The 12402-nt window shown below is 40.7% G+C and overlaps 1 protein-coding gene across 2 annotated transcripts in view; it reads left to right on the forward strand.

Annotated features, from left to right (window-relative positions):
- Positions 1 to 12402, forward strand: part of LOC135527766 (chemokine-like protein TAFA-1) — a 264346-nt gene that overhangs the window by 245942 nt on the left and 6002 nt on the right. The window contains exons 4-6 of one of the 2 annotated variants that reach the window (XR_010453474.1): positions 7074 to 7198; positions 9744 to 9834; positions 10869 to 11598. Coding sequence is in view for 1 of the 2 variants with exons in the window: in XM_064956322.1 (XP_064812394.1) it covers positions 7074 to 7198 (125 nt within the window). In the remaining variant the exon portion in view is untranslated. Of the gene's footprint in view, positions 1 to 7073; positions 7199 to 9743; positions 9835 to 10868; positions 11599 to 12402 lie in introns of those variants that run through there. The other variant, XM_064956322.1, reaches the window with a different exon arrangement.

Below are 12402 nucleotides of genomic sequence, written 5' to 3' on the forward strand. Positions count from 1 at the left end.
CTCAGATGGCACTCATAGGACTTCATGTTACACAATACATGTATGTTTTGTTCATTAAAGTTGATATTTATATCCAAAAATCTCAGTTTACATTGGCGCGTTATGTTCAGTAATGTTGTGCCTCGAAAACATCCAGCGTATTTGCAGAGAGCCACATCAATTTACAGAAATACTCATCATAAACTTTGATAAAAGATACAAGTGATATGCATAGAATTGAAGATATACTTCTCCTTAATGCAACCGCTGTGTCAGATTTCAAAAACCTTTACGGAAAAAGCACACCATGCAATAATCTGAGTACAGCGCTCAGAGACCAAAACCAAGCCATACAGATACCCGCCATGTTGTGGAGTCAACAGAAGTCAGAAATAGCGTTATAAATATTCACTTACCTTTGATGATCTTCATCAGAATGCACTCCCAAGAATCCCAGTTCCACAATACATGTTTGTTTTGTTCGATAAAGTTAATCTTTATGTCCAAATACCTCCTTTATGTTAGCGGGTTTAGTTCACCAATCGAAATTCACAAGGCGCGGGCAAGTCCAGACGAAAGTCCAGACGAAAAGTCAAAAACGTTCTATTACAGTCCGTAGAAACATGTCAAACGATGTATAGTATCAATCTTTAGGATGTTTTTATCATAAATCTTCAATAATATTTCAACAGGACAATTCCTTTGTCTTTAGAAATGAAAAGGGAATGCAGCTCGCTCTCATGGCCGTGCACCTGACTTAGCTCATGGCCTTCTGCCAGACCCCTTAGTCAAACAGCTCTTATTCTCTCCCCGTTCACAGTAGAAGCCTGAAACAAGGTTCTAAAGACTGTTGACATCTAGTGGAAGCCTTAGGAAGTGCAATATCACCCCATAGACACTGTATATTCAAAAAGCAATTACTTGAAAAACTACAAACCTCAGATTTCCCACTTCCGGATTGGATTTTTCTCAGTTTTTCGCCTGCCATATGAGTTCTGTTATACTCACAGACATCATTGAAACAGTTTTAGAAACTTCAGAGTGTTTTCTATCCAAATCTACTAATAATATGCATATATTAGCTTCTGTGCCTGAGTAGCGGGTAGTTTACTCTGGGCATGCTTTTCATCCGAATGTGAAAATGCTGCCCCCCTATCCTAAACATGGTTTACAAACTATAGTTTTGGCAAGTCGGTTAGGACATCTACTTTGTGCATGACACAAGTGATATTTATAACAATTGTTTACAGTCAGATTATTTCACTTATAACTCACTGTATCACAATTCCAGTGGGTCAGAAGTTTACATACACTAAGTTGACTGTGCCTTTAAACAGCTTGGCAAATTCCAGAAAATTATGTCATGGCTTTAGAAGCTTCAGATAGGCTAATCGACATCATTTAAGTCAATTGGAGGTATACCTGTGGATGTATTTGAAGGCCTACCTTTAAACTCTGACATCATGGGAAAATCAAAATAAATCAGCCAAGACCTCCACAATAAAAAATTATAGACCTCCACAAGTCTGGCTCATCCTTGGGAGCAATTTCCAAACGCCTGAAGGTACCACGTTCATCTGTATAAACAATAGTATGCAAGTATAAACACCATGGGACCACGCATCCGTCATACCGCTCAATTTAGGAGACGCGTTCTGTCTTTTAGAGATGATTTTACTTTGGTGCAAAAAGTGCAAATCAATCCCAGAACAGCATCAGCAAAGGACCTTGTGAAGATGCTGGAGGAAACAGGTACAAAGGTATCTATATCCACAGTAAAACGAGTCCTATATCGACATAACCTGAAAGGCCGCTCAGCAAGGAAGAAACCACTACTCAAAAAACGTTAAAAAAAGACAAACTATGGTTTGCAACTGCACATGGGGACAAAAATCGTACTTTTTGGAGAAATGTCCTCTTGTCTGATGAAACAAAAATGGAACTGTTTGGCCATAATGACCATCGTTATGTTTGGAGGAAAAAGGAGGAGGCTTGCAAGCCAAAGAACACCATCCCAACCGTGAAGCATGGGGGTGGCAGCGTCATGTTGTGGGGGTGGTTTGCTGCAGGAGGGACTGGTGCACTTCACAAAATAGATGGCTGTCACGTCCTGACCTTAGTTCCTTTTTTATATCTCTATTTTAGTTTGGTCAGGGCGTGAGTTGGGGTGGGCATTCTATGTTTGTTCTGTGTGTTATAGTTCTATGTGTTTGGCCTGGTATGGTTCCCAATCAGAGGCAGCTGTCAATCGTTGTCTCCGATTGAGAACCATACTTAGGTAGCCTGTTCCCAGCTGGTGTTGGTGGGTAGTTGTTTTTTGTGTCAGAAGAGGAGGAAAACCATTACAATGGCATCATGAGGCAGGACAATTATGTGGATACACTGAAGCAACATCTCAAGTCATCAGTCAGGAAGTTAAAGCTTGGTCGCAAATGGGTCTTCCAAATGGACAATGATCGCAAGCATACTTCCAAAGTTGTGGCAAAATGGCTTAAGGACAATAAAGTCAAGGTATTGGAGTTACCATCACACAGCCCTGACTTCAATCCTATAGAAAATTTGTGGGCAGAACTGACAAAGTGTGTGCAAGCAAGTAGGCCAACAAACCTAACTCACTTACACCAGCTCTGTCAGGAGGAATGGGCCAAAATTCACCCAACTTATTGTGGGAAGCTTGTGGAAGGCTATCCGAAACGTTTGACCCAAGTTAAACAATTTAAAGGCAATGCTAACAAATACTAATTGAGTGTATGTAAACTTCTGACCCACTGGGAATGTGATGAAAGAAATAAAAGCTGAAATATATCATTCTCTCTACTATTATTCTGACATTTCACATTCTTAAAATAAAGTGGTGATCCTAACTGACCTAAGACAGGGAATCGTTACTAGGATTAAATGTCAGGAATTGTGAAACTGAGTTTAAATGTATTTGGCTAAGGTGTATGTAAACATTCTACTTCAACTGTATTTAGTCTAGCCCGCAAACCTGTTTGAGATCGAGCTACTTTTTTCAACATTCTGTTAAAAATCGCGCAACATTTCAACATCCTGCTACTCATGCCAGGAATATAGTATATGCATATGATTAGTATGTGTGCATAGAAAACACTCTGAAGTTTCTAGAACTGGTTCAATGGTGAGTGTGACTATAACAGAACGAGTTCCGTGGTCAAAATCGCCAGAAAACCTGGTCACTTTTTTGACTGAGAAAAAATCAATCCGCCAGTCTATGTATTGTCTAAGGCTTGTCATAAATGATGGAACAGTGCATGCAATTCCTACAGATTCCACACGATGTCGCCAGTGTTGTGATTACCAATGCCCTTTATCCTTGGTTAGGATAGTCAATCGCACATCCGGTCTTACAAACCTCAGAGTGTGGCTTGAATTGAGTACCCTGCATGTGAATTTTAATGAAAGTTTCAGTTTTAACGAGTACAATTAGTTGGCGCTCTTGAATTTCCGCTCATTTGGTTCCTGTACAGGAACCAACTCCTGAAGAAGTTGTACACTTTTTAAATCAACCATGGCTTTCTGTAAGGTAACAATGTCAGATTGCAGCTCTAACAGCCTGGTCAACAGATGAATATTAACAGTTTAATATATATATAAATAGTAAAGAGAACAGGCTCCAGTACCAACCCATGCAGTACACATTTTGTAATATCCAGGAATCTAGACTTAACAACATCAGAGATCACAGAATAACATGGAAACAAACACAAAGATCACAGCATCTCAGAAAGACTGTGATAGATTGCAAGGTGAGATAATGTTTCCTCCCATCACACATGGGATTGCTGTGTCATTAAGATGGGATGCATATTCAGTGAAGCCAAGAGAGAGAGAGAGAGAAAGAGAGAGATCATGATGGATGAGAGTGTGGTAATTAATTACTCTATGTTGTGAACAGCCATGGGGGAGCGTAGAGGTCAACGTGTGTTTGATTCATATGCGGAGGAAGTGAATGCTCTGCTATCTCTGGTAGCTTCAGAGGATGGTTGACTGTCTTCAGAGAAAGCGGAGGATGGTAAGCCTGGGGATTGCTAATACTTCACTGAGCAGTCTCTATTAAGCCAATGCAGTCAATGTATGAGTCTGTTCATCTCAGTGTATGAGCGAGTAGGCTACAGTTCAGCCTGTTCTCTCTCCATATGTATTTTGCTACAGTGTGTACAATGATGCACAGGAACTTCACTGTATCCTGTGTTTTTTTATAATAAGAAGTGAAGACGTGCTTACAGAGACTTGCTTCCCTGTAACCTTGGTTACGCCGACTGCAGCATTGTTTGCCAAAAAAGGTGAAACAGGATGTGAATTTGAAAAACGAATGTCTATCTTGACATCTTGACATTTAACCTTCCAATCCTATCCATTTAACCTTCCAACCCTATCCAGTTAAAGAGAGAATAATGATGCCTTCTTGGCAGCTTGAAGTACATATAGTACAAGTAATTTTATGGGAGAAAATAAGATCATGCAGGACAAATACCACACATACTCTGGCTCATTGTTTTCAATGGGAATAGAGGTTCTATATAAAACAAATCTGTGACTGGGAACAGAAGCATCAAGATTCATGGACGACACAAAGTATATACTTTACTTTATAGGTTTGAACGTATAGGTTTGAATAGACCAACAATAGGTACAGGCAAACGCACACACATAAACACGCACACATCTTGGTGTTTTGTTTTTTCTAATAGCTAGAGGACGTATTTTGTAGATGTTAATGAGAGGCAATTACTTTTGATTAAAAATAAGATTACTGCCTCTTCATGCAATGTTGCTATATTAAAACAAAATAATGATTAATCACTGTTTGGGCAGACATTATTGTCAACAGTGAGTTTCATTTCAGAAACGGTACAAAATGCTCTGAGCGAGGAAGAACGAAAAAACAATCATTTAGAAATATGTACGGGTCTTATCACCAGACTGTTCGCTTGAGGACCTTTTCACCATATTGAAGGGCTGTATTTTCCCTCATTGTGTTTGTGTCTGCGCCCGCGCCTGTGTGCCATATTGTGTGTAGGGTTGCAAAGAGAAGGTATATTATTGGATACCTTCAAAGTTTACCAGTAAACTACCAGAATTTTGGTATCTTTCAAGGATTTTATATACAGTACCAGTCAAAAGTTTGAACAAATCTACTCATTCCCGGGTTATTCTTAATTTTACAATTTTCTACATTGGAGAATAATAGTGAAGACATCACAACTATGAAATAACACATATGGACTCATGTAGTAACCAAAAAAGTGGTAAATAAATCCAAATATATTTTAGAGATTCTTCAAAGTATCCACTCCTTGCCTTGATGACAGCTTTGCACACTCTTGGCATTCTCTCAACCAGCTTCATGATGTAGTCACCTGGAAAGCATTTCAATTAACAGGTGTGCCTTGTTAAAAGTTAATTGTGGAATTTCTTACCTTCTTAATGCGTTTTAGCCAATCAGTTGTGCTGTAACATGGTAGGGGTGGTATACAGAAGATATTTGGTAAAAGAACAAGTCCATATTATGGCAAGAACAGCTCAAATAAGCAAAGAGAAATGACAGTCCATCATTACTTTAAGACATGAAGGTCAGTCAGTGCGGAACATTTCAAGAACATTGAAAGGTTCTCCAAGTGCTGTCGAAAAAAACATCAAGTGCTATGATGAAACTGGCTCTCATGAGGACCGCCACAGGAAAGGAAGACACAGAGTTATCTCTACTGCAGAGGATAAGTTCATTAGAGTTACCAGCCTCAGAAATCGGCAATTAACTGCACCTCAGATTGCAGCCCAAATAAATGCTTCACAGAGTTCAATTAGCAGCCACATCTCAACATCAACTGTTCAGAGGAGACTGCAAAAATCAGGCATTCATGGTTGAATTGCTGCAAAGAAACCACTACTAAAGGACACCAATAAGAAGAAGAGACTTGCCAAGAAACACGAGCAATGAACATTAGACCGGTGGAAATCTATCCTTTGGTCAGATGAGTCAAAATTTGAGATTTTTGGTTACAACCGCCGTGTCTTTGTGAGACGCAGAGTAGATGAACGGATGATGTCCGCATGTGTGGTTCCCACCATTGAAGCATGGAGGAGGAGGTGTCAATATGCTTTGATGGTGACACCGTCAATGATGAAATTAGAATTCAAGGCACACTTAACAAGCATGGCTACCACAGCATTCTGCAGTGATACGCCATCCCATCTGGTTTGGGATGGCGTGACCCAAAACACACCTCCAGGCTGTGTAAGGGCTATTTCACCAAGAAGGAGAGTGATGGAGTGTTACTTCAGATGACCTGGCCTCCACAATCCACCGACCTCAACCAAATTGAGTGTTTGAGACGAGTCGGACCGTAGAGTGAAGGGAAAGCAGCCTACAAGTGCTCAGCATATGTGGGAACTCCTTCAAGACTATTGGAAAAGCATTCCAGGTGACTACGTCATGAAGCTGGTTGAGAGAATGCCAAGAGTGTGAAAAGCTGTCATGTTATTTCAAAAGTGTTAATGTCTTCACTATTATTCTACAATGTAGAAAATAGTAAAAATAAATAAAAAAACTTTTGACTGGTACTGTATGTAAAACCATGGTGTTTAGTATGAGGGTTTCAGCATGAAATATCCTTTCTATACAGTATATTTTTACACACTATTTATTTGACTGTCACTATGTTTTTTCCGTCAATGTTTTGGCATCAAAATGGTGGCAGTTGTGAATAACATTGATAGTTGGAAGAGAAAATAATGCCATTGTTGATAGATGCTTTTTTCATTAATTAGGTAATTTCCTCTTGAATGATATGGTCTATCTACTAGAAACTCATGGACAAAATGGACAAGGATAGAACAAATGTATGCTTATATATGAATAAAAAAAATTAAGTTATTCAAATGTAAATTACCAAAGTTACGATACTGTAGATTGCCATAGATTTTCTGTTAATTACCCAAATTACTGAAGATGATTTTAACTATGGTAAACTACCAGTAGTTTAACAACCGTAATTGTGTGTGACTGTGTATCTGTGCGTGATGACAGGGTGAACTCAGCCCTCTCTCTCTATGTGTCTCTCTCCCACCGACAGCGTCCATTGTGATTGGGAAGTGGTGGTGTGAGATGGAGCCGTGTCTGGAGGGAGAGGAGTGTAAGACTCTGCCTGATAACTCTGGATGGATGTGCTCCTCTGGGAACAAGATCAAGACCACAAGGGTGAGACTCTGCACTGGCCCTAGAGTCACTCACTCAAACATTCACATTCACATGCACAAACACACACACACACACACACACACACACACACACACACACACACACACACACACACACACACCCAGAGTTACTCTAACAATGGCTATAGATTTTGATAGATAAGCTATGTGAATCTGTTATTTAAGTGAGACGTGGTGAGGAGGCCTCACTTAACTACAACCTTTCGAAAATATCCTATCAGGCGGTAACTAGAACCTGATTGACCATAGTTGGACAAGACACTTAGTACATCTACTGATATACTGTGGTAGGATCTCATCTGCTGTCCCATTACTCTAATTTGGGTAATCGTCTCCTGTTATTTGATATAAAATACATATATTTTCAAACTCAAACAGAAATAAAGCATGCACTAGACACATGACATACACTACATTACCAAAAGTATCTGGACACCTGCTCGTGGAACATCTCATTGAAAAATCATAGGCATTACTATGGAGTTTGTCCCCTCTTTGCTGCTATAACAGCCTCCACTCTTCTGAGGAAGCTTTCCACTAGATGTTGGAACATTGGTGCGTGGACCTGCTTCCATTCAGCCACAAACGCATTAGTGAGGTCGGGCACTGATGTCGGCATTCCAATTCATCCCAAAGGTGTTCGATGGGGTTGAGGTCAGGGCTCTGTGCAGGCCAGTCAAGTTCTTCCATAACTACCTCAACTAACAATTTCTGTATAGACCTCGCTTTGTGAACGGGGGCATTGTCATGCTGAAACAGGAAGGGCCTTCCCCAAACTGTTGCCATAAAGTTGGAAGCACAGAATCATTTAGAATGTCATTGTATGTTATAGCGTTAAGATTTCCCTAACTTAGTGGCCTAGCCCGAACCATAAAAAACAGCCCCATTTTTCCTCCTCCACCAAACTTTAAACCTGACAATATACATTGGGTCAGGTAGTGTTTTCCTGGCATGTGCCAAACCCAGATTCCTCCATCAGACTGCCAGTTGGTGAAGCGTGATTCATCACTCCAGAGAACGTGTTTCCACTGCTCCAGAGTCCAATGGGAGCGAGCTCTACACCACTACAGCCGTCGCTTAGCACTGCGCATGGTGATCAGATGAGTTTTACACGATACACACTTCAGCACTTGGCGGTTCCGTTCTGTGAGCTTGTGTGGGCTACCATTTCACAGCTGAGTCGTTCTTACTACTAGACATTTCCACTTCACAATAACAGCACTTACAGTTGACTGGGGCAGCCCCAGCAAGGCAGACATTTGACAAACTGACTTGTTGGAAAGTTGGCATCCTATGACGGTGCTACGTTGAAAGTCACTGAGCTCTTCAAGGTCATTCTACTGCCAATGTTTGTATATGGAGATTGCATGGCTGTGTGCTCAATTTTATACACCTGTCAGCAACGGGGGTGGCTGAAATAGCCAAATCTACTAATTTCAAAGGGTGTCCACATACTTTTGTATTTTCTTGTGTTTCTTTGTCGTGAGGTTGGTTTTTAAGCTGTAAGCACTAATGACCTGTGCCAGAAAAGTGTAAGCAAAGCAGTGAGAAACATCCTGGTTTTGCCTGAGGGTTAATCTCTTTAGAAATATAAATTTAGCTAAGAGCAAGTACTGTATATATCCACTGCCAGGCAGTTTATAAAAAACAAGATGAAAAATCCACCATAAGAAATGAAAATAATAAAAGGAATAATGTCCCTGAAGCAAGCCCATCTAACACTCCGTGACAGGTTGATCGGCAGATTTGGATTCATTCGATTGACTCCCCAGACCGAGTGCTGCCTCCTCCTTCTCTTAGTGATTCGTAACCATGACTTTGAATAGAAACAGAGACTAATGTGATTGTAGTGAAAGGAACAGCCAGGGCAGGTTAGACCACACAGAGCTTTTCAAGGTTGTCCCGCATGCTTATACAGTACACAGTCTATACTACGTTACTATTCCAAGCCCCCACCCTAAAAGTGAAAAGAAGTTGACCGGATGGTACGATTTTGCCAGCCAGTCAAGGTAAGCGCTCTGATACAGTACAAAGCCAACTTTAAGAATGCATCTCTGAATGCATTCTTTGGACAAATAAGTGTTTCATAAGTTTTATGTAACCTTCGAGGAACCTTCTTGTTGCCAAGAATATTTCCTGAATCAGTGGTTCACAAACCTCTCATTGGGGACCCCCAGTTGTTCCATATATTTGATCAATTCCAGAGCTAGCACACCTGATTCAACTTGTGTACTAATCATCAAGGTGAATCAGGTGAGTATGTCAATAAGGTGAGCGAGTTCAGGGCTACAACAACATTGTGACATGTCTGGGGGTCCCAGAGGAGAAGTTTGAGAATGGCTCTCCTAAATACTCTTCATAGGAATCAGTTAGTATGCGCAGTACTGGGAAGTGATCCAGACTCATATCAGTGAATAGGAGTGGATCCTGTTTGGTACATTAGGGTAAGAAAGGCAAAGTCTCTACTAAAGTTTTTTTCTCCTAAATATACACGTCAACATTTTCTCTTGACCCTCTCTTTGCAGAACACTGCGCCATACTCACCTTTTTAGCTCTGGAAGCAAAATGCAGAGGATGCTTCAACAGAAACTGAGCTGCATTCTTACTTCTGTAAAGGTTAGTCTCTCTCCAGATTTTCTTCATGTGCACTTCACTTCAAACACAACTATGGGAGTGGGACTGACTGACTCATGTTCACTGATTTCTCATTAACCCACATACTCAGGGAAAATAATCAAGTGTGTGTGTTTACATGCTGTGCATGAGTAGGCAGGCTTGACACAAATACGCTGCACTCTCCCTCCCACTCAAGACTGCAAATTACAGTATAACACATGCAACAATTGCAACACAAGTAAATCAAAATCATATTTGTCAATAAATTAAAAAATATCTAAGAAATTAAAATACATATTGCCAGCTGTCAACACACACACATGCAAACACACACACAAACATGTACACACAGACACAGAGACACAGGTCCAGCGCTGACCACTTTCTGTCGTGGTCGGATCAGTGTGTAATAGTAGGACCAGTCCCTCTCTCTCGACCATTCACTCATTTTGTTTCATGTCCTGTTTTGCTACTGGGCACTATGTGAATTAGATTACAGTGCATAGTCCGAGTCTGCCATCCCCAATCTGATGTGTTGATTTTGGACGTGTGTGTGTGTGTGTGTGTGTGTGTGTGTGTGTGTTTGTTTGTATGCGTGCACATGTGTGTTTTCTTGGGTGCCGCTCTTGTTGTGTGGGTTCTTATCATCAGGGTGCTTTATGTCCTGATCTGCCTCTGATGGGGTGGGGGGCAGCTATCAGTGGACAGCATAGACAACATAAAAGGGTTTTATTCTCTCTCTGCATTTCTCTGGTTTAATCAACATCTTTCATTCTTTCTGCATTGAGGGCAGATAACCTCATCTGTATTTGTTCTGTTACACACCAGTAAATCCTTTTTAAATTTTCATCTCACCTGCAGGGTTTAATTTCTCTCTTAACATTCTCAGTGAAATGTGATCAGACACACATACACACCAACTCATACACATAAATACATCAGCTTACAATTTTTTAATTGGCATGAAAATAAGACACTGCCAAAGTGAGTGTCTGATACCCTTGTTTTTTGTCTTTTTTCTTTCTGTCTTTCAGAGAGGGAGCCCTGCTTGCCTGTTCTGTATCAGCATCAGACAAGGCAGGCCTTTTGTATGAGGAAGTCACAGTGAAGGGAAGTGGGGAGAGACCCCACCAAAACACAAGCCCAGCATAGAGCCACATTACCTGCTCCACTGGCTAAATAGATCAATCCATTTCTGCTCCCACCATACAATTATGTTGTTGACAATTACAAGTAAAAGGGAGAGAACAAAAGAAAGTGAAATGAGAAATGTCATCATTCTGCCTACCTGCCCCTTTTGTTAAAATTATCTAGTTATTTGAAGCTTTCAATATTATCAAGAATCCCTACCAGACCAGATAGTTATAAGTCTATTAGCCCAGGACTTTGGGAGTTTCCTAGCTGTTGCCTCAGTATTCAGATTCAGTATTTACATTGCTGTTTCAAGAGCCACATGTTGTCTATTAGAAGTAACAGAAGGCACCTTTTCAAGCCAGTCACAACAGCAGGATATATCCCATCTGGGAGGCTTGATCAGAGCAAAGTTACCTGCCAGCAGATGCATCACCATCAAATGTGTTGAATAAGGGAAATCATAAAACAATCAATCGAAAACACTCCACACAAGAAATGATCATCACCAAGCACTCATGTTTTCCACGTCCCATATTTGTTTGGTAATACTTTACATGAACTATCCATCCACATGGTTCATGTAATGTGAACGGTACTACTTTCTTCTACTCTTTTTGTTCTATACCCATTGTCAATGTCACATTAAATTGATCTTGATATATGTTGTTGTTGTCTGGAGTTTTCTGTTCCGTCAGGGTGTTTCATTGCTTTTCAAAGAAGTTGCTCTGCAAATGGAGTAGAAGTGTTCAGCACTTAACGAAAAACAGAAGGAGAGAGAACGTCTAAATTATTTCGCTAAGGCAATTGTCCTTGGCTCTTTTTACTTACTGAGGTCTGAGTAAATTGCATTTTAATGTGGCTAGTAAATTAGAATGCAGAGGGCTTAGTTTCTAACAGGAAAAAAAGCAATATTTTGAAAATCCTTCTCCAATCCATCCCTACCTGCTGCTGCTCTGCTCATTTCCACAGAAGGGGACGGAACAGACGACAGCTGAAATGACAGCATTTGCATATAGCTTCCTGTGTTGAGTGTAACAAACCTCTGTGGGATTTGGTCTGTCTCTCTTCTGTCTCTCTGTGGGAGATGCAGACGTAATGGCAACCTGCTTCTGCTCTGGTTATTTTAGAGGTCACTCTGCTGGAACACGGCGCCATTTTGCCATTTGTTGGTTGATAGAGATGATGCAAATGCTGGACCTACTAGGGCTTAACGATTAGCTTTCTGACAATAGGGGCTGGTTCTGTACAGAAGGAAGATGGAGAGAACACATGGGACGTTCTACACTCTAATGGGTTCCTCTGCTTTCCCCATCAAAGAGAACCAAAAAGGAATCCACAAAGGAGAACCCTTTTTGTTCCAGGTAGAACCCTCTGTACAAGCCAAAAGGGTTCATTCTACTTGCAACCAAAAAGGGTTCTACAATTGAGAAAGCC

The sequence above is a fragment of the Oncorhynchus masou genome, chromosome 5 (genome assembly GCF_036934945.1).
Source record: "Oncorhynchus masou masou isolate Uvic2021 chromosome 5, UVic_Omas_1.1, whole genome shotgun sequence".
Taxonomy (NCBI): Eukaryota; Metazoa; Chordata; class Actinopteri; order Salmoniformes; family Salmonidae; genus Oncorhynchus; species Oncorhynchus masou.